Consider the following 22,043-nt stretch of genomic DNA (forward strand, 5'->3'; position numbering starts at 1 on the left):
AGCTGAAACTTTGAGGTCCTCCTGGGAGGACTTTCAGTGATCTTCAGCTGCCAAATAAAGAGCATTAGAGACAAAGGGCAATCAAAGCTTTGCTCTAACAGGGTTACATTGTTGAATGGAAAAATGATTATTTTACTTAATGGAGAAAAATGAGTTCAGCTGGCAGAAGAAATCTACATTGTTTAGTTTTGCTTTATACATCTGTTGGTTGTTCTTGCACTTTTTCCATTCAGACCAGAGCCCAAGAGACCATCTTAAACAGGCTAAGAGATCTTTAGCAAGCAAAAGCCTGCTGTAAGTTAGCAGTAATGGGGGCTGTAAAGGCATGTAAAGAACGCATTTTCCATACCCTTGGAGATAGAGCCCTGATAGCACTCTGTAAATGCCTTCTGTTGAATTAGCAGTGTTGAGAACTATGTTCTGGACTCGGGATCTCTTTCCCTAGCTGTCGTGGACTTAAATTCCGGTTACAGTTGCTTTTCTCTTCATGGTGTGGACTGAGAATCACTGGAGAAGGGACTAGCCCTTAACAATGCATTCTTGAGCAAGAGAAAGAAAGTTTCTTTTAAGAGAATAAGAATTACCCTAAGGTTCTAACTGATAACACAGTTCCTATCCTCCCTCTCCTTCCTTCTTCTTCCCTCACTTCTTTCAAGCTTCACATCTTTATTTGTTCATGTTAAATGAATACTTAGGGGTTGATAAGGCCAGCTTTTACTTGCTTAGGAAATTAATATTTTCCTTGTATCTTGTAGTATTTCCCAGAGAGGTGGAGTAACTTCCTCCTGGGAATCCTGAGCTTTCCCAGAGTATAGCTGACTTCCTGAAAGCATTGTTAATAATGATACTTTGCTTTCTTTTCTTTTTTTTTAAATTAAGTGAGAGACAGGGAGGCAGGGAGGCAGAGAGACAGACTCCCACATGTGCCTGGCTGGGATCTACCTGACAAGCCCTGGCTGCAGTGATGCTCAGCAACCTAGCTATTTCAGTGCCTGAGGGAGGCCATGGAGCAATCCTCAGGGCCTGGGGCCAACTTGCTCAAATAATTTGAGCCATGGCAGAAGAAGAAGAAGAAGAAGTAGGAAGAGGAGGAGGAGGGAGAAGAGGAGGAGGAGGGGGAGGGGAAGGGAGAAGGGGGGGGAAGGGGGAGGGGTGGAGAAGCAGATGGTTGCTTCTCCAGTGTGCTGTGACTGGGAATTGATCCTGGGAATTCCACATGCTGGTCTACATTCTACCGCTGAGCCAAATGATACTTTCTTTCTTTCTTTCTTTTTTAAGATTTATTTATTTTGGGGAAGAGAGAGAGAGAGAGAGAAGGGAGGAGAAACAGGAAGCATCAACTCCCATATGTGCCTTGACCAGGCAAGCCCAGGGTTTTGAACCAGTGACCTCAGTGTTCCAGGTCAATCCTTTATCCACTGCGCCACCTCGGGCAGATATTTGCTTTCTAAACGTTAGAGACCTTCAGCCACAGCAGTCCCTGCTAAGAAGCAGAAGGTATATTGGGCAGGAAGTCCCATCGTGCAGCTAACTAGGGCTCTCTGGGGGTTCTTGGGGCTCATCATCACACTCCAGGCCAAGGGGTCCCTGAGATCACCCTAGGTTGCCCTGGAAGAGGTATGACTGTGCCAGGTGGGAGGCATGGAGAGGCACCAGATAGGTCTTCAACCCTGGAGTCAGCACCTTTTGTTAACAATATGCATTCCTTAAGGTTTCAGGTGATCCTCCTCTGAAAGGCGAATCCCCAAACTGGACAAGCAGGTTTCATTCACACAGTAGCCTCAATGAATTCACGGGATGCCCTTTGGATTGTCATTTGGGGAGGGGCTTGAGACCTCTGGCAAGGCCAGTAGAAGCTCATTCCTCCAGCAGCTGAGCGGAAAGTGGATAACGGGGATCCCAGACCAGAGGAGGTGTTGGGAGGGCACCAAGAGGCTAGGGAGGCCATCAGCAGGTGGGCGCGGGGCCAGGACTCTGCAGGGAGGTGGAGCTCCTGGGGTGGGCGCTGGTTTCAGTCACACTCGACCCCCAATCCCACCTCGGCGCGTCCCTTATTCCCAGAGGAGCTCCCTGACGCCCCGAAAGGCCTTTCCGCATGAGGTTTCTGTCCTGGGTCCCCGGAGATTCCGGGAGTTCTGTTCCGAAAAAGTACCTGCACCCACTGCGGACCTTTCGTGCCCTACAAAGCAGGGCGGTCGTAAAAGGCGGCGGGAGGGGCACGAGAGCTCCACGGCCACTGAGTTCCTACTGGCCAGCCAGCCGGCGCACTCCGCAGTGGCGCTGCCTTGGCCTCCCGGGAAATGGCCACGCGCGCCCTAGACCCGCAGCCTCCTGCCGGCAGCCCCAACTGGACGAAGCTAGCGCGGCCCGGCCTGGAGGAGGGGTTTTGGGGGGGCGGGGTCTGGCCGGCGGCGGGTGTCAGGTTGCTCCGGTAACGGTGACGTACACGGCGTGGGCGGGGCTAGCACGCAGGTTGCATATTTTAGGAAGTGAGGAGGAGGCGCGGGCTGGAGCTGCGGCGGGGTTCGGGTCGCAGAACTGTGGCGGGAGTAAGTAGACACGTGGCGGCAGCAGCAATAGCAACCCCGGCGGCGGCATCGGCCCGACCGCCGGCCGCACTCCCTCCGACCCCGCGGCAGCCCTAGCTCCCTCCTCGCTTCTCCCCCGGTCGCGCTTGCTCGGTCGGGAGCTGCTTTCTGTTCTCTCTGCATCTCAAGCGGCAGGACCAGGCGCCAGGCACCAACCACCGCCACCATGGGGAAAGGGGTGAGTGCCCGGAAAGATGGAGCTGGGGGTGTGGGGCGCCTCCGAGGTTGAGGAGAGCAAGAAGGGAAGGAAATCGGGAGGGCCGCCGCAGGCAGCCGGCGGGGGGCGGTGGAGGAGGAAGCGGCGCGGCACGGGCTGGCTGAACGGCGAGGCTTAAAAGACCACGCACTTCAGAAATGGAGAGAGCGCAGCAGTGGGGGCCCCCGGGCGGGAGGAGGGAGAGCCGGGGGTGGGGTGGCGCTTGGGACCGAGAGGGACTGCGGGCCCCCCAGTCCGAGCGCGCCGCGGCCTGGTGCGCTCCAAGGCTGCTCTCGGAGCCGCAGGACGAAGAGACGGAGGGCGCGCGGGTGCTGGGCCGCCCGGAGAAGGAGCCGGCCGTCGGCGGCATCCCTCCGCCCGCTTCCTTCCCTCCCTCTCTCCCTCCCTCCCTCAGCCCGCCCTCACCTCCCATCTCTCGCCTTCCTCTTTCCCTCCGCCTTCCGTGCCCAGAGGCCGGCGCGCTCCTCCCCTTCCCCCGGGGCGCACTGCCCGGCCCCTCCCGGGCTGCTGTTCCCGCCGCGGCCCCTGGCGCCGACGGGGGCTTCCGACGCTGGGGTGGCCTAGGGTCCGAGACTCCTTCTCCTGGGGGCGCTGTGGGTTAGCCAGCTCTCGCAGAGTCGGCAGTCCTCTCCCAAAGGAAAAAACTGACTTCCCCTTACTGCAGAGCCGGTAGTGCGGGCTGGTGCCAGCAAGGGTGTGTCTTCACCGCCCTAAGATGGCCTTTAAGGTATACTTTGACTGAGAGACTTTCCATAAACAGGATGCACCCGGAGCAACTACGTTGGGGAGGGATGTGTAGATCTTTATTTTACGGGAGTTACTATTGGCCCTGGAAGGAGAACAGGCTGGCTCACCAGGGCCTCTGGGTACAATAAACCCGAAAAAGGACTGGTGGCTGCGGGCAGTAGGCAGTAGTAGGAGTGCCCGAAGGAAAGAGGGGGCCCCAGGGCAGGAGAAAGGAGTACACGTCACGTTCTTATCCTCTATAACTCGGAGCCGTGATAACCCCTAACCGCGGCAGAAGACTGGGGTCCCTGACCCCAACGGGAGTCTAGTTGAGAAAAGTTTATACAAAATGACCGCCAAAGTATCAATCAATTCGGGATCAAATGACGAGATCAGGAAAATACGATAGGACAGAATCTGCTCCCTTATCTCTAGGGCTTGCACTGTGCCTGCACTTAGTAGGTTTTTCAAGGTTAAGGTTCTTAGCTGTGCGGTGAGTGATGGGGGAAGAGGGAGGGTGCCTCCGACTCAAAATGAGTTTTGAAGGAGGTAATTGAACAGCTTGGACGATCTGGTAGGGAGATGTGGGAATGCACAACTTGTACCTATTAAAAACACAAAAGGTGGAGGGGCTGGCCCAGGTCAAATAGCTGAAGGCCAAGAGCATAGTGCCAGCCTGTTACAGCCCTCAGCAGGAACTGGGTTAGTGGCCTATGTTCCTACTGTACCATCAAACCTTAAATCACTCCTCTGAACAAGCTCTTTAAAGCTCTTTCCTCTATCTCTAATCTCCTCAAAAAAAAAAAAAAAAAAAGTTTATTTCCTGAGCTAGACAGTGCTGATTTGGGAGGGTCTAGAGATCATAGATAGTGCCCAAGGCCTAGGAAGGTGAAGTGATTTGCTCAAGGTCAAATGGTTCATTAGTGACACACCAGATGTCCCTAATTCCTGAACAGCCTGCGGCCTCCCCATTCTGAACATACACTCACTTTTTAACATTGTCTTGTATGCAGAACTCTATAAAGTCATTCTTCAAATGAAACTGGGGTATATGTGATATTGAATGGATCAGAGAGATGTTTGAGTAACTAAGTCATGTCCAAATATGTCTCTTTCATAACCACATACAGGCACGGTAGTGATAAAGACCGCACTACACCTGGATTGTAAAGGTTCAACCAGAATACTTTATGGTTCCAAATAAAATGTCTAGTGGCTAGCAAACAGAAAATTGAATTACAGCTGGTTAACACAAGGTGATATGCCGCTTATTTTCTGGGCTGTATTTAGTATTTTGGATACACTGATAATCTGAACAGTGTGTTTGTGTGTGTTTTGATTCTCTTTGGATAAAGTTCCTCTTTTTGTCCCCAAATGTGATAGTCCAAATGTTCAGGAGGATATTTTAGACTGAAATGTTGGGATTTTTCCACATGAGGATTAAAATGTGGGTGGAGTGATGACTAAAGCTCTGCTGATAATTGGTTAACCAGGAAGCCTGTGCTGGCAGCTAATTTTTAAGGTCATTGTTAATTTCTTCCCCTCCTCTTCCCATTCCCATTCCCATTCCCATTGGAGGGCTCAGGTTTTCATGGTATTTGAGGTGATTTTTATTTCTCCTTAAAATTTTAGTTTCTAAGCTTTTGTAGGAAAATGAAAGAACAGCTGAATCATTCCTGGATGAAATAGGATTTTGTCCTTTTTTTTTTCACATTGGGTGTTTTTGCCAGTGACTTGGCTTAAATCTGCAGCTAGGCCTACTACCCACAACTATTTAGCCAAAGGTACACAGAAACTCTCTTTTTTCAAGTTTACAAAGCGTTAGGGGTGGAAGCAGAGAATGTCACCAGGTCCCTTCACTGCAGTTCTCCATTGTTTGAATATTAACTTAGTTACCTAGAAAGGAAATCAGGGCCTATGAGTAGTGATTTAAAGGGGAGAAGGGAAAGGTTCAGGTGAAGGTTGCACAAGGGTTACACGTGTCAGCAGAAATCCTGGTTGTATGGTAACATTATCAGCTGCCCTTTTGGAGTTCAACTTGAAAGTGTGACTACATCTTCTCTAGCTGTTATAAAGCTTGTACTTTAGACTGAAAACATTGTAAGGCAGAGTCCTCAACGTGGAAAGGTGCCCAAGCCTAGCCACCAGCCCGTGCAGCCGTGGGACAGGAGGAACTAGGGACTAGCACTGGGGGCAGAGAAGGGGGTTGGCATTGCATCACACCAGTCGCCTGTGAAGTGTTCAGTGTGTGTGTGGCAGCTCCCGACTCCTGTGTTCTTTCTCTACCCTGTTCTGAGGGTGTATCCTCTTTTGATAACTTACTGTTTAATTTGTAGCTTTCACTGCCAGTAAGTTTGTAACATGCCAGTGACTCACCTTTGGGTGGGAGGGTAGGAAAGGGGGAGGTCTGCATCATAAATCTGAGAATCTGATTGAGAGTAGGCTAAACCTGACAACCAAAAAAAGAAGGGATTTTAAAAAATCCTAGTGAAATGTTTATCCAGGTGAGAGCTAAAGCTTAAAATATACAAACCTCTGGAAGTGTTCCTAAATTGCATTTAACCATGAAAAGGGAATTCAACAGTATATACAGCACAATAGACTTAGTACGCATCCATCGTCCCAGAATCCTTCTAAGTCATTGTTTTCTGATTATTTTAGCAACAATTGAACATACCAGTGAGTTTCTATTTAAATTAGACTATGTATGTTCTTTTAAAAATATCTAAATTTAAGAAAGATACTTTGACATTTTTGAAGGGTTTTTATATGGAAAAGGAAATAAAATAAGTTTTATTCATTTAAAAAACAAAAATTGTTTTGTTTTGTTCTGTTTAAAAAGGAGCCCTTAGGTAGACTCCTTACCCTGAGGACCAAGTAAAGGCATATCTGTTCTGTTCAGAGTGAGTGCAGGGCCAGTGTGAGTTGTGGTTGTTGAGATAGATCAAATCTTTACGAACTGTAGGTTCTCATGTTAGTCTTAAGCGCTTTCAAAACTAAAGGACAGTTCTTTCACCTAAAAAACATATTAAAGATAGAAAATAATGGAAAATACTATTCCTCTTCAAAGGAAAGCCAAGTGGAAGTATCATTTGACATTGCAGACCTTCTGTATGTAATAGCATCTTAGAGTTTTCATCTACTTTGACTTTAAAGTAAAGGCCTTCACATGTTTAAAGTCTTTGTAAAAGTCTTGCAAAATAAAATGGGCTTTTCAGCTCCCCGTGGTGGGAAGGCGCCGAACATCGCTGTGGTGCCTTCATGGAGCTGCCCAGGGCCCTGTGCCAGCCAGCAGGCCCCAAGAAGAAACACGAGTATCAGATCAGATGGGCTCACAGTAATCAGAGTGACTGCATTTGGACAGCAAAACACTGGGCAGAGTGAGCCCCCATCCCTGCCAGAGCTGAAAATGCAGGTCCAGTAAGTGATAATGTGAATGAAAGAGAATTTTAAGATCCACTAACTTTTTTTAATTCTTCCTTTCTACATTTTTGGAAAATGAGAGTAACCAAGTCAGGTTTGAACTTTCTCACGTTGCATGAATTGAATGTATGAGAGGAAGTGTGTTCTTTGGCTGGAGTCATAGACTGTTCTTTGCATATGACTCACCTCATTAGTTGTGCTGAAATCTGTTGTCAGGAATCCACAAGAAGTTCTTCACATTTATTTGACTGATGTTTGGAATAGTAATTTCTGTCAGTGAGACTAGGTTGCCCCCCCCAACCCAGTTTTTCTCCCTGGGTTCGTTTGGATCCTGGGCCAAGGGAGTTTTGGCCAATGGACCTCATTTCTTAGTTCCTTTGTGACTCTACAGTGACTTATATCTGAACATTTATTCATCTCTGTATCTGGTTTTACTCAAATCCCATTTAGTAACAGCTATTAGATATTTTCTGTTGGTTGGAACAGTTGATCCTTGATGGCTTTGTTTTTGGACTTGTGTTTGGGGGCCTGGTAATCAGAGTGTAAGGTTTGGGGTCTGTGGGTCTTGGTGTTTGATTTATCTTTCCATCTGTCATCATCATGGTGAGGGCAGGGCCCTTCAGCATAAGGGGATTGATTATCTGTGTCTTTCCTTCTCTGGATGCTTCCACAGCGCCTTATTTGTTTTATTGTTTCAGCTCACCTATTTCCCTAGGGCTGAAGCTGCCTTTATCCTCTTCACCTGAAGCTGATTTACTCCCTGACTTCCCTGAAGGGAACCAGTTGAGGGTGATCAGGGCTTCTGAGGGGAATTCAGGCCACTCTTAACACTTGTGCCAATTGTCTCTGTCGCTGAAACCGACAACTCCATTTGAGTAGCGCTAGATCAAGTGAAAAAGGGGTGATGAGCCCAGCAGGTAGAGTAACAGGCAGAGGGTTTTAACTCCTGATGGCCTACCTGCCCAATGGAGAAGTAGAGTACCCCTTTGGAAAGAAAGGTTTTTTGTTTGTTTGTTTGTTTGTTTTCAATTGAAAAAAGGGGATGAGTCTAAAGTATATTGATTCTGTAGAGATTTTAGCATTTTTTTGATCATGGGTGATGTATATTAATTATTGCAATAGGGTGGGCTGGCAGACTGGTTAAATGTTTACATGCCTGCAGGTTGGGGAGAAGGTCAAGCCTCTTCAATTTGGGGCTGAGCAAACCCACTGGCTGGGGCAGCAGCTGTTTTCCTTGCACACTGTTGCCTGCAGCCCAGGTTTGGAGGCACTGAGCTGGGCTCACGAAGGGACCCACTGCACTGCTTTGGCCTGCGTGAGCCACTCTAGCAGTGAGAGGAAGACTGTGAAGGATGGTGGTCCCTTGGGTCCCCTGCTCTGCAGAGAACAGCTGTCCCTTCACTGCAGTATGTGGTGGTGCATGTCCTCCCCCAGCCCAGCCATCTTGTAGTTCTTGGATACCTGGCTAGACAGTACCTTGTGCATAAACTACTTAGTCATTTAGGAAACAAACAGAGGCCTAATGAACTAACTGGGTGTGATCATTTCTTATACCTTCTGTAAGTTTCAGTTGATAAGATGAAATAAAAAAATGTTCAATAAAGGGGTTTTTTTTGAAGGCTTAAGAATTTTCATAGTAAATGAGGAATGGCAATAATTGAAACCACATTATAACCTTTTTATAGCACTTTACAGAGTACCTTTACATAGTCAATTGTGTTTAATGATGTTTTAATAATACACGATTCCAGGAAGATTGGACCGCGCGCGCCCCCCCCCCCACCACCACACACACACACACACACACACAGTGCCTTTCAAATAAAGGAAAGATGGAGCCCAGCCTAGGCAACCAGCAGGATCAGAAACCACACCCTAACTTCCAACTTCCCTGCTAAGGTGGAATTTGCCAAATTGGATTCAGAGATGCCGTTTCTGTGACCCTGTTGGTCAGCTTTGCAATGGGCTTCGTGGGGGCAGTTACTTTTACATGCCTAGTGGCGCCCCTTGCTCTTCCAGAATTTCTGTGGGTTTGGGGAACAGTGCAGTTTCTAGGTGTTCTGTTTCCGATTTGGTGGCCGCTCCTTGATTAATCAGAATGCCTTCTCTAGATTCTTTAGTAGTTACACCAGTGTTGCTCCCATTTTAAGGATGGGAAAACTGAGGTTGGCTGTTCAAGGTCCTGTAGCTGGCATAGGCAGAGTTAGAATGACTTAAGATGAATTAAAAGTACTATCAAAAGTCCTGTCTAAAGGGCATGGTCAGCTCAGCTTCCAAGAACACTTGCTACTTTCTCAGCTGGAATATCAGAAGTCTGAAGAACTCTGAGCTCCCTGCTAACCCAGGGCCTTGTGCTCACGGGTAGGGATAGTGGCATGCAGTTTTGAGAAAGCCACAGAAGCCTGCCCTGAGGGAGGCTGGTAGTTGAGCTGTCTGAAGGCTTGGATGGCAGCTTCAGCTTATGCAGAAGTGACTAAACTTGTGGGGTGGAAACTTCTTTTCTAACCATCGCTGCTCTTTTGTGTACCTCTTTAAAATTTTGGGCTTGTCCTCTGTACCTGTCATATCAGTACCCTCTCCACCCCCTTTAAATTGTTCATTGCTGAAGAGGAGGAAGGAGTATCACTAGCAGATCTCAGGGATGCTGCGCTCATTGGGATGGTTCCATTTATGTTTTTAAATGAGTGAACCTTCCTGTATGTCTTAACCTTGGCTCTTCCTGTCAAGCATTTTCACTTCCCATCTCCTGTACGCTCTTTCCCTCTACCCAGATCAAATGGTAGCAAACTTAGGATAGTGAATCGGCAAGAAGATGGAATCCCTGGGAAGCACAAGACTAACTAATTACACATGTTAAGCTGTGTCACATTGGGCAAACCCCTACCCTTGTTGTGACTTCCCACTTCCTAAATTAGAATAGAGAAAAACAAACAAACCAGAACCTCATTTTCACAGTTGGCCCTTTTGAGAGAAAGGTTGTAACATTGAGCTTCCATTGTGTCCTTCTAGAGACATCAAAGAGTGCCCAAGGAGTGTCCTCAGAGAGCGTGGTGGGAGTGAGGATTGGTCACCCCTCACCAGGTGATCTGAATTTTCTAATGGAAAAGAAAGTTCCGTTCCTAAAGGAGTGGGAAAGTCATTATAGTCATGAAAACTATTTATCAGTTACCTTTGCCATGACCTTTGTTCTTCCAAAATGCTTTTAAAAGAAATAATAAATGAAATGTTATCTTACCCATTTTTAGCACTGTTCCCGTCCCACCCTGCACTCCCCCACACACATACACAGAATGTTTTTCTGTTTTGAAACTCATGATGGAGACAGATAGGGACTTAAGTAGTATTTGCTTCCCATCAAGATAAGCTACTTTTAAACTCCTACTTGTAGGGAAGAACTGAATTGTATAAATCGTGTCAAAGCTGCTTGGTCTTCTGGACAAATTTTCCTAGTGAAAAAAGGAACCTCTTGAAGGGAGAAAAAAAATCTCAGACGTTGGCCTGACCTGTGTTGGCGCAGTGGATAAAGCGTTGACCTGGAAACGCTGAGGTCCCTGGTTCGAAACCCTGGGCTTGCCTGGTCAAGGCACATATGGGAGTTGATGCTTCCAGCTCCTCCCCCCTTCTCTCTCTCTAGTTCTCTCTCTACCTCTCTCTCTCCTCTCTAAAAATGGATTAAAAAAAAAATCTCAGACGTTAATACTTCCTGTATCTTCTTCAAAAAGTCCTCAGTTAAAAGTATGCTTTGGGCCTGACCTGTGGTGGCGGCGCAGTGGATAAAGCGTCGACCTGGAATGCTGAGGTTGCCGGTTCAAAACCTGCACTTATCTGGTCAAGGCACATATGGGAGTTGATGCTTCCTGCTCCTCCCCCCTTTCTCTCTCTCTCTCCCTCCTCTCTAAAATGAATAAATAAAAGTATGCTTTGTATAGCACGAATTGATGAAGGGATGGGCATGACTGTTAGGAAGCTGTGATTCTCAGCTAACTTAACCATTGATAACTAAAGCTGCAGGCAAGATATTTATTTGTAAATGGGGGTAAAACTTTGGAAAGTGTCCAAGACCTAGCTGCTCTTGACATTCCCGCCTCCCTCTTTTGGAGTGGAAAATATTGAAAGTCTGCGAATAATCAAAGCATACAGATGGTGAGGCAGAGGGATTTTAACTCTGATTTTTATATATTTAAATTAAATATATTTTAATGAACCTCCACATGCTTAAAGAGAATATATGAGCTGTATTTTAAAAATCAATACAAACTGACCACACACGTCTTCTAGAGTTCCCCAGCCGATGGCTTTAAAATGATTTTTCAGGATTGTGCCTTCCCATGAAGTGCATGGAGAGCTCCTCTGGTGAGAGCCCTGTCCTTTGTATTTGTCTGCTTTCAGCTGGCACCAGGGGCTATGTGCACAGAGGACTAGCTTGTGTAGTTGCTCCACAGCGGAGGGAATGTCAAGAATGTTGGCTATCTGTAGACCTGCTCCATTCTTAACAGATAAGGTAGAAACTAAAGAACTCCGCTCCCTGTTGGAAGGGTTAGCTGTTAGTTAAGAGACACTGCAGAAGTAACCACAGGAGTCAAAGGGATGGTGGTACACACATCTCTACATGTGGGCAATACCAACTAATTTGATTTCGCTATAGAGCCTTTAAGTTCAAGTGAGTCTTGTATTTACTTGCAACCATATCAGGTATGGCTGAAACATACCTATACTCTTAAATTTTTTTCAGCACAGTAAAATTTTCATCTGGACGTACTTTCTTCCTCATTGCTTTCAGCTGGTTGTATATTTCTGAAAGTTAGAAATGAGTAAGGGAGAGCCACAGAGTAATAGTAATAGTGCCAGAGATTATCCATTTTTAGAAAATTGTTAACACCTCTTCTCTTTGCCCTCCTTTAGAGGTAGTTGTTGTGGAGGGGGGCAGGTTGGGCTTGGTGATCACCTTTCCTCCACAGACCGAGCTTTGCAGCACCAAGTTCAGGCGTTGTGTGTAGATAAGCTCAAGCATTTTAAACGGGGTGGAAGGGGGAACAATCTAAATTTAAACTATAGAAGTGACATTTTCTCTAAAAACTGTTTCAGTTTCCGGGAGGTGTAGGTGGACCCTATGATTCCTGGTGATTCACATGCCTTTCCTACACCCTCTTATGTCAGAACATTTCTGGTGGCTTAGGTTTGGGGGGGTTTCTTCTCAGGCTGAAGGATGGGGTGGGGACCCCTTTTCTGACTCTTTTATTTAAAGAGTTTTAAGGACTCAGACTGACCCAGTAACAACAAGGAGATGAAAAGGCCCACATTCTTATTTGAGCCCTAAAAATATTTAAATTTGATACTTAATGATTTCTTGGCAAAGGTAAGAATTTAAATAACAGTAACTAGTATTTTAGATATATTGTATCCTTTAATCCTCTCCAAAACACTATTATCTCCATGCTATAGAAGAAAAACATTGAAACTTAAGGTTTAGTGTAGCCCGTAAGGGGTAGAGCCCAGGTTTTTACATCAGGCCTGTCTGATTCAGAATGCAAAACATATGTTCTAAGTCAATCTAAAGATGGTTTCATCCTTGCAGTGGGGACAGTGGAAGGCAGGCCACCGCACTGCCCTTACCCTGTTCCCCACAAATGGAAGTGACTGCAGGGCCTTTCATTCTGGGGCTGCCACAGCTCGCCTGCTGGTTTTCGTGCCTTGGAGTGCTGATGAGCTTATGATGGCCACATGAATAATAAATCACTTTGCTTAGTGGTTGGCATAGCACTAAATTTTCATGAGTATTATCCCAATGACTATTCAAAGTGATGGCTATCCAAAAAATTGCTGAAATCCCCTGCTCCCAAATCTTGGGTTTCGAGGTGCTGGCTGTTCGTAACTCAAAACCACTTCTTTTCCCTGTTCTCCTGTAGGTTGGACGTGATAAATATGAACCCGCAGCCGTTTCTGAGCATGGTGACAAAAAAAAGGCCAAGAAAGAGAGGGATATGGATGAACTCAAGAAAGAAGTTTCTATGGTAAGAGCTAGGAGGAAGATTGCTTTCTCTTCTCCTTCTAAAAATTAATTGTGGCATATCTTTTGAGACCCTCCCCTGCCCCTCCCCCCCCAATAGTCACAGACCTGCTTTATTTTCAAAGTAAAGTGATCACGGCCCTTGTACAGATCTTACTGAATCATAGAAGTTGATGTAGAAATTTTTCCTTTTAAAAGCTGTAGCTTTTAAACTGTTAAACTACTCTGGCATAACCACAGGGGCTGTGGTTGAAATCGGGGGTCCTTGCTTTTCTGTGTTTTTCGTCTTCAGACCTGTGGAAGCTCCCACAGATGCAGTCTGTCTGGAGTCTGCCTGGTCATCAGGGAAAGCCAGGGAAGTTCCCCAGGCTCTCTGAGACCGATGGCTGCTCTGCAGCCGCGAGGCAGGCACGCTAGGCGTTCTCTCTCAGTGGGTAGCTGTGTGGTTGCTGAGCCATTAGGCAGTGGTGGGAAGTATACCAACATCCGAACTTTTTTTCATAGTACAGTATTTAATTGCTTTTTTTGTTTCTGCTTTTCTTTAGGATGACCATAAACTTAGCCTTGACGAACTTCATCGCAAATATGGAACAGACTTGAGCCGAGTACGTTCTAATTTGAAACATTTCTATACAGAATCAGTTTTCCCCTGTGACATTTCCCCCATGTCACAGGCCTAACCTTGGGGACTAGAAAAGAGCATAATGACAGTCACTATCTGATATCTACTGTGTGACATGCACAGAACTTGGTCTTCCATATGCATTTATGAAAATTTTGTTTCCTCTGAAACTTTGAAAGTGTATACGATTTTCCCATTCCACAGCAGGTGAGATCCAATGAATGGGGTGCCAAAATTGAACCCAAAGCCATGATTATTCCTGGGTTTTGACTACAAATCTTGCCTTTATTCTTCTGTGTTTGTTAATTGAGGTGGCTCTTCCAACAATTCAAATTGTTGCACTTTTACCAGGTAGCTCATTACACAGTATGTCAGAACTTTGGTCATTTATTTGTGACTTTTTTTTTTTATACAATTCAAAGAAACCTTTTAATAAAGTGGGTGTTATATAGGCTTGTTATCTAGGGTATTTTGATATTAAATTTGCCACATAAAGGTAAACAGTTGGCAGGAGTGTTCTTTATCAAGAAGATCTGAGAAGGTGAGCTGGCCAAGAGCTCTGAGCGGCGGCCTTGGCTTGGGTCCGGCTGACAGTCGCTGTCGGCAGGCTCTAAGCACATCAAGTGGGTCATAAAACTGAAGTTTTTATGAGGTTCCCATGAATTATGTTCTCTGCGACCCTAAGTCAGTGTGCTCAAACGCTGTGGGTCTGTTCCTTTACTTGTAAAATGGGATTAGTAATACCCTAAAGGGTTGTTGTGGGAATTAAAGGAGTTAATGTAAAGCTCGGATTCGGTGCTTGAGATCACACCGTGAACTTGAGGCGGAGGGGAGGGTCCTAAATAAAAAGGTAAAATTGTTGTTTTCCTTTTCCCACGCTCCCGGGTTAAATAATAAAAATAACATGAACCCAAACTATGTATTAACGGACACTTTGGGCAGTGAGATGTCTTTTTTTTCCCGGATTTTGTATTTTGATAGTGCAAAAGGGACCACTTTTTCCCCTTGTAATAGGAGCCTTCTGTCTATTCTCTTCTGTCAGTGCATCTCAGTTTAAGGCTCAGTTAAGAGAATAGAGTGGACTCTTCCAGTGAATACTGTTCAATTCACAGGTGTCCTGGGGAGAGGGGGGCAATTAAAGTTCTATATTTAAAACTGGGCTGTTAACCCACTAATAAGTTGGGTTTCTACAGAGATTTCCCCCTCTTCTTCTATACTTATACAGGGTTTTATTCTCCCTGACAAATTCAATGTACAGAAAATTTAAAGCTCTTAATTTACAAAGCTGAATCAATTCATTAAAATAGATATCCTTTTAGTAAAAATGAAGTTTAGCCTGAATCCCTTATCTTACAACTTAGAAGAGATCAGACTGGATTCACATTCGCCCAGTGGATCAACCTGGGTGTTGTGGGTCCCTCGGGAAACGTGGGCTATTGTTGGGGATCACGTGAGTTTGCCAGGCTTTACCTGGGCTTGGGGACTGTTTCCTCCTAAGTCCTCTGCTGCAGCTTTCCAGCTCTGTTACCTTCTCAAGTGCTGGAGCCATTTATCTGACTTAGTATTTCTCTGCTTAGGGCTTAACCAGTGCTCGTGCTGCTGAGATCCTGGCCCGTGACGGTCCGAATGCCCTCACACCCCCTCCCACCACCCCAGAGTGGGTCAAATTCTGCCGGCAGCTGTTTGGGGGCTTCTCAATGTTACTGTGGATTGGAGCGATTCTTTGTTTCTTGGCTTACGGTATCCAAGCTGCCACGGAAGAGGAACCTCAGAACGATAATGTGAGTTCTGTACTTCTAATTTGGATAATTGGTATGCATAAGGTGTCCTTGGTCTTGACTGCTCATTTATTTTCAACTATCACTAGTTTCCTGATGTTTTTTTTCTTTTTTAATTTGATTGCTTTCAGAGAGGAAGGAAGAGAGAGATAGAGAAATATAGATGTCCCTGCATGTGCCCTGACCAGGGATCAAACTCACAACCTGGGTGTATTGGGATGATGCTCTAACCGACCAAGCTACCTGGCCAGGGCAGCTTATTGAATGTTTTTAACCCCAGGGGAAAGTAGTGTCAGCACCTGTTGCCTTCAGGGCCCATCCGTTCTTCCTTCGATTGAAGTTCCCCGGCCACCCCCCCCCACCCCCCCACCCCCGCCCTGCGGGTGCTCTATCCAACTGGTTGTCCACTGTACACGTCGCTGCTGTGCACAGGCAGCTCCCTCAGGTCCTGGCCTAGGCCTGCGGGCCATTCATTTGACAACAGACCACAGCTTTTAATCTTGGCACATTACACCTGTCCAGAAACGTTTGATAGCTATTCTTCAAAAGTCACAAATTTTTCCAAAAATTTGTTTTAATAAAGCAGGAGATTCTGATTTATCTAGAACATTTCTAAAAATCTGTCTTGTGAGTGATGAGATATCTGTGCCTCCATTTCAGACTCCTATACAATGGTCTTGAGAAAGATACATACAAGGGCATGAGTTCTGTATTTCTGAAGCCTTGATCTCTGTTCAAAATCTGTTTTTCATTCTATCAAAAATTAACTGACTGTTCCTCGTTCTTTGCCCAGACCCATGCGGGTTTAACTTGTTTGTTTCCTCCCAGCTGTACCTCGGTGTGGTGCTGTCTGCTGTCGTCATCATAACCGGGTGTTTCTCCTACTATCAGGAAGCTAAAAGCTCAAAGATCATGGAATCCTTCAAAAACATGGTTCCACAGGTACCTGCTGCTCTGTCCTGTCCCTCAGGTGACTTGTCAGCCCCGAGAATGAATTAGTGTGAGGTTCAGGTATATCTAAGAATTTAGTGACTCCATCAGGGAGAGGGGTGCTTTCACCTTCCACCCTAACCAGACCGATTTTTACACCCCAGAAAGTGACTGTCTCCTGTCTGAATGGACAGAAAAGGCGCACATATGACAGGAGCATGAGAGGATAGTCTCTTAGAGAATTGTTGAGCAAGCTACTGTAATGTGCACAAATAAGATTAGTCCTATCTTTTTTATTTCTTTTTTTATGAAATCACTATCTTCTTTTTTTTTTCTTCTGTATTTTTCTGAAGCCAGAAACGGGGAGAGACAGACAGACTCCCACATGCGCCCGACCGGGATCCACCTGGCACGCCCACCAGGGGGCGATGCTCTGCCCCTCTGGGGCGAGGCTCTGTTGCGACCAGAGCCACTCTAGCGCCTGGGGCAGAGGCCGAGGAGTCATCCCCAGCGCCCGGGCCATCTTTGTTCCAGTGGAGCCTCGGCTGCGGGAGGGGAAGAGAGAGACAGAGAGGAAGGAGAGGGGGAGGGGTGGAGAAGCAGATGGGCGCCTCTCCTGTGTGCCCTGGCCGGGGATCGAACCCGGGACTTCTGCACGCCAGGCCGACGCTCTACCACTGAGCCAACCGGCCAGGGCCTTTTTCTTTTTTTTTTTTTTTACAGAGAGAAGGATAGATAGGACAGACAGACGGGAATGGAGAGAGATGAGAAGCATTAATCATCAGTTTTTTGTTGCGACACCTTAGTTGTTCATTGATTGCTTTCTCATATGTGCCTTGACCAGGGGGCTACAGCAGACCGAGTAACCCCTTGCTCGAGCCAGCAACCTTGGGCTCAAGCTGGTGACCTTGGGGTCTCGAACTGGGGTCCTCTGCATCCCAATCCGATGCTCTATCCACTGCCACCGCCTGGTCAGGCTAGTACTATTTTAGTGCAAATAAAAATATCTTTGTTATGCATCCACATAATTAGGATTAAAGATTATTTTGTAGGATGATTTTGTTGTCGGTATCTATTTTTATCTGATTTAATGGTATAAACTTTGCCCTTTCCAAAGCAAGCCCTAGTGATTCGAAATGGTGAGAAAATGAGCATAAATGCAGAGGATGTTGTTGTTGGGGATCTGGTTGAAGTGAAAGGTGGCGACCGGATCCCTGCTGATCTCAGAATCATATCTGCAAATGGCTGCAAGGTGGGTGGACACCAAACCCTGCCTGTGGGCATTGGGAGTCGCAGCCCAGGGCCCAGCACCAGGCCAGTGCGCTCACACGACACTTACGCCTGTTCTCATCGACAGGTGGATAACTCCTCCCTCACCGGTGAATCAGAACCCCAGACCAGATCTCCGGATTTCACAAATGAGAACCCACTGGAGACGAGGAACATTGCCTTCTTCTCAACCAACTGTGTTGAAGGTAGACCTTTTGAAGGCATTATTCAGCACAGCATGGCATTTGTCTTCATCATTAATAACAAAAAAAAAAAAATCCTAGACATGATTTCTCGTTTTATTGACTTTGTTGCTGGCCACTTTGGTCAGGCCCAGAGCAGAGTGGCTCACTTGCTGGCAGGGAGCCTAGGAAACTGGTGGCAGATTTCTTCTTCCTTCCCCTCCAGCCCCTCTGTGGCTGAGCTCCTCCAGCTTGGCGTTTGGAGCCACTTCCTGCCAATGGAATGATGAAAATCCCTTTGATTCCTTTGCCCAAGTCTCTGGTTTAAAGCAGACAGCATATAGCACCAAAGAGCTGGCCCTTAAAAATGTGTGTGTCTGTGTTTTAACCATGCCAGGTAATTGCAAACTCTGGCTTCTTTGAGTAAGCTTTGGTACCCCCCCTTCAGGCACTGCTCGTGGCATTGTCGTGTACACTGGAGATCGCACCGTGATGGGAAGGATTGCCACGCTTGCTTCTGGCCTGGAAGGCGGCCAGACTCCGATAGCTGCAGAAATTGAACATTTTATCCACCTTATCACGGGTGTGGCGGTATTCCTTGGGGTGTCCTTCTTCATCCTTTCGCTGATCCTTGAGTACACCTGGCTTGAGGCTGTCATCTTCCTCATCGGTATCATTGTAGCGAACGTGCCAGAAGGTCTGCTGGCCACTGTCACGGTAAGAGGCTGCGGGGAGGCAGTGTTCACTCGGGGTTGACTCAGATCAGCTTGCATGCATATAAGACTCATCCGCACTCCTCTCCTGGAGGGCCAACTTGTGTTTTATTGCACATGTTTATATAAAGATTTTCTTCAGAGCCACATGGTAGGTTAGACTGTGGGAGGACCTCAGTGCGTTTCTATATGGAACATAGTAATCCAAAGAAATGAATTTTGTTCTTGTATTATCACATGGTCTAGTGCAGGGGTAGTCAACCTTTTTATACCTACCGACCACTTTTGTATCTCTGTTAGTAGTAAAATTTTCTAACCATCCACCAGTTCCACAGTGATGGTGATTTATAAAGTAGGGAAGTAACTTCATAAAATTTAAAAAGCAAAGTTACAGCAAGTTAAAGTATATAATAATTACTTACCAAGTACTTTATGTTGGATTTTTGCTAAGTTTGGCAGAATGAATCTTTATAAAACAACTTACTATAGTTAAATCTATCTGTTTGTTTATACTTTGGTTGCTCTGCTACCGCCCACCATAAAAGCTGGAATGCCCACTAGTGGGCGGTAGGGACCAGGTTGACTACCACTGATCTAGAATAATGTAACCAACAAAGGAGAACTTGAGGTTGAGTAGGGGAAATTGTGCTAAATCCTGGCTATTTTCACTTTTCTTAATATAACGCTTGTTGGAGAGAGGATGGAAAGTCCCATACATGTAACCATTCTTACCTCTTCAGACTTCATGGGAAGATTGAGAGTTCATTTCAGACAAGTATCTTCTACATTAGGGTGCAACTGGAGTTTGTCTAGAATTCCAACCTTGTTGAGATTGAAATAATTCTGTTCCAAATGCTTTTCAGGTGTGTCTGACCCTTACTGCCAAGCGCATGGCGAGGAAAAACTGCTTAGTGAAGAACTTAGAAGCTGTGGAGACATTGGGGTCCACATCCACCATCTGCTCAGATAAAACTGGAACCCTGACTCAGAACCGGATGACGGTGGCCCACATGTGGTTTGACAATCAAATCCATGAAGCTGATACGACAGAGAATCAGAGTGGTAAGAGCAGGGCCTGCCCACACCAGAGCCTCAGTTGTTCAAGGTGCCTTTTTTTAAAAAGTCATTTCATAAGGCATCAAGGTTATAGGTTTTACCTTTTTTCTTTTTGCATGTTAATGGAAAAACTGAATTTGCCATACAAATCAGGTTGAAAAATTCCTAAAACCTGATTTGTTTCAGTAATTGGGAAATGCGGTGCATTATTTCCATTTTTATGGGACGTTATTGCAATGTTAATGCATTACTTTCCCATCTTGACCCCACCAGGTGTCTCATTCGACAAGTCCTCAGCCACCTGGCTTGCTCTGTCCAGAATCGCAGGTCTCTGCAACAGGGCTGTGTTTCAGGCTAACCAGGAAAACCTCCCCATCCTTAAGGTAAGCTCAGGAGTTCCTCTTAGCCCTTAGGCTTGGGGCTGTGTAGATACCACACACAGATTGTTACCATGTGAGTGTTTTTTTTAAATAGCAGGTGACCTCTGTGGTCCCTAAATACCCAATCTTGCAGGTGCAGAGATGGCGTGTGATGTTCTGCTCTGGTTGACTTCTATTGCCCGTAGAGCCTGAAGTACTTACCAAACCCCTAATCCATGTAGTTCAGAAAAAAGTGAATCTACAGTAAAAACTGAGCAAAGAGTGGGGAAGGTAATCTTTAGTGAAAACCTAGTAAAATCCAATTTTACTGCTCTGACTTCACATGCTGTCACCTCTACCTGGACAGCAAGGGCTACTTGTGTGACTCCGTAATTACATTTGCATGTTAGGATATACCAGTAAATCCCTTAAGCCATTTATTTTCTTAAAATAGCTCAGCTGTTTCTCTTATTTGTTCTTAGCGTGCTTACTAACGATGCAAAAATAAGCTCAGCCTCACAGGGCATGCCTGAAATTGGAAATGACTGAGGTTTTACTGTGTTGCCCTGTGAAGACAAAGTCAGAAAGGCTATGAGCTGCACAGGGCCCTTAGGGACAAAAAGAGCCACCCGAGGCCCTGGGGCTGGCTCGTTATCAGCCATGCTGCCTGTGGTAGCTCTGGGTAGAGACCCTGTTATCAAAGAGAAAGAGAGGAACTGAGGTGGCTCTTGTTACACAAATAGGGCTGCTTTATCTTATTTATTTTGGAGAGGAAGGGTGAGAAGAGTGCGCACACTGGACAGGAACATCCACCTGTTTGTGCCCTGACTGGGGATTGAACCGGCAGCCTCTGCACTTCTGGATGATGTTTTAACCAACGGAGCAATCTGGGCAGGGCAAGCTCCTTTGTTTTTTAAAGGAGATGGCTTGTCATTGTTCAAAGGAGGATGCTGAAAGTGCCTGTTCTCAAATGATCCTAGGATAACATGAGATGCTCGCTTCACATTTATCCCTGCCTCGAAGAAATTCTCTTGGCTCAGAGCACAGGGGCTCAGAGGCATCACACCTTCCCTGATTTAAAAGCCCCAGAAAGGTAGTTTGAGATGTGTTTCTAAGTATTTCAGGGGGTGGGGCCACGTTAATGGCATTAAAAGGACCATCACCTGAAGTATGGGCTTTAGCTGAACTGTGAGCTGATTATATGACTGTTGGAGCTGGTCATATCTTGCAGTTTGCATCCTTTAGGCCCAGATATTTTCCCACATTTGTGTTTAGAATATAAAGTCCTCTACTTTGCCCTTGACACATATAGTTTGTTCCCAATCCTGAGAACCTAAGGCACTTTCCTATAAATTGTAGGGCAGCAGAGAGCACTCTAAATGTTTACTTTCTCACTAGGTATTTTCGGGTTCATAACCAGAAATGTGTTGGCTTTGAGACTTTTCAACAGGGGAAGATTTAAAAAAATAGGCTAAAGTAGATTAGAAGGGTTTGTTTTGTGTCTCCCGAGGTCAGGTGACACCTTCAGATGCCCTTCTTTTAGCCAAAGTGGATTTCGGATGAGAGAGAGGAGATGGGCATTTGTGTCTGAAGGGCGTTGGATCTGGGCTCCAGGGTGTCCTGTCGGTCCCAACAGTGTTGCTTCTCCTGTGCTGTCCTCTTCTGCTTCGATGAGATTAGAACACATTCCTGGCTGTTTTTCCTAATTTGCAGTGATGGACCTCGGTGTGGTGTTTTGGGGAAGTTAACAGGTGTCACCTCTGTTCACAGCGGGCCGTTGCAGGTGATGCCTCTGAGTCAGCCCTCTTAAAGTGCATCGAGCTGTGCTGCGGCTCGGTGAAGGAGATGCGAGAGCGATATGCCAAAATCGTGGAGATCCCCTTCAACTCCACCAACAAGTACCAGGTCTGGGCTCGCAGGGTGCGTGCGGGCCGGGAGGGGGAGGAGGAGCACCGGGGAAGGGCCTGTCTCCTGCGGGGGACTATACAAGCATAAATGCTCTCTAAAAGGAATTGTTCAGATTTCTTATGAACATTAACTTTGACTTGATCCTCATTTACATTGAGAAAAATCCCAATTTATTTGAATATCAGTAGGATAAACAAAGTCTCCTTTGAAATGTTTTCTTCAGCAAAACTTTGTATATAAATACATCAGGAATTTGTGACTGTCA

At 46.1% G+C, this 22,043-nt stretch overlaps 1 protein-coding gene across 1 annotated transcript in view; it reads left to right on the plus strand.

Annotated features, from left to right (window-relative positions):
- The first annotated feature begins 2,487 nt into the window (after positions 1-2,487).
- The window catches only part of ATP1A1 (ATPase Na+/K+ transporting subunit alpha 1), a 29,970-nt gene continuing 10,414 nt past the window's right edge, over positions 2,488-22,043 (plus strand). The window contains exons 1-11 of the mRNA XM_066377234.1: positions 2,488-2,766; positions 12,861-12,965; positions 13,507-13,566; positions 15,161-15,364; positions 16,190-16,303; positions 17,409-17,543; positions 17,649-17,766; positions 18,191-18,459; positions 19,319-19,517; positions 19,785-19,894; positions 21,641-21,775. Of these exons, the coding sequence (XP_066233331.1) occupies positions 2,755-2,766; positions 12,861-12,965; positions 13,507-13,566; positions 15,161-15,364; positions 16,190-16,303; positions 17,409-17,543; positions 17,649-17,766; positions 18,191-18,459; positions 19,319-19,517; positions 19,785-19,894; positions 21,641-21,775 (1,461 nt within the window). The 5' untranslated portion in view covers positions 2,488-2,754. The remainder of the gene's footprint in view (positions 2,767-12,860; positions 12,966-13,506; positions 13,567-15,160; positions 15,365-16,189; positions 16,304-17,408; positions 17,544-17,648; positions 17,767-18,190; positions 18,460-19,318; positions 19,518-19,784; positions 19,895-21,640; positions 21,776-22,043) is intronic.

This window comes from Saccopteryx leptura, chromosome 3, assembly GCF_036850995.1.
Source record: "Saccopteryx leptura isolate mSacLep1 chromosome 3, mSacLep1_pri_phased_curated, whole genome shotgun sequence".
NCBI lineage: Eukaryota > Metazoa > Chordata > Mammalia > Chiroptera > Emballonuridae > Saccopteryx > Saccopteryx leptura.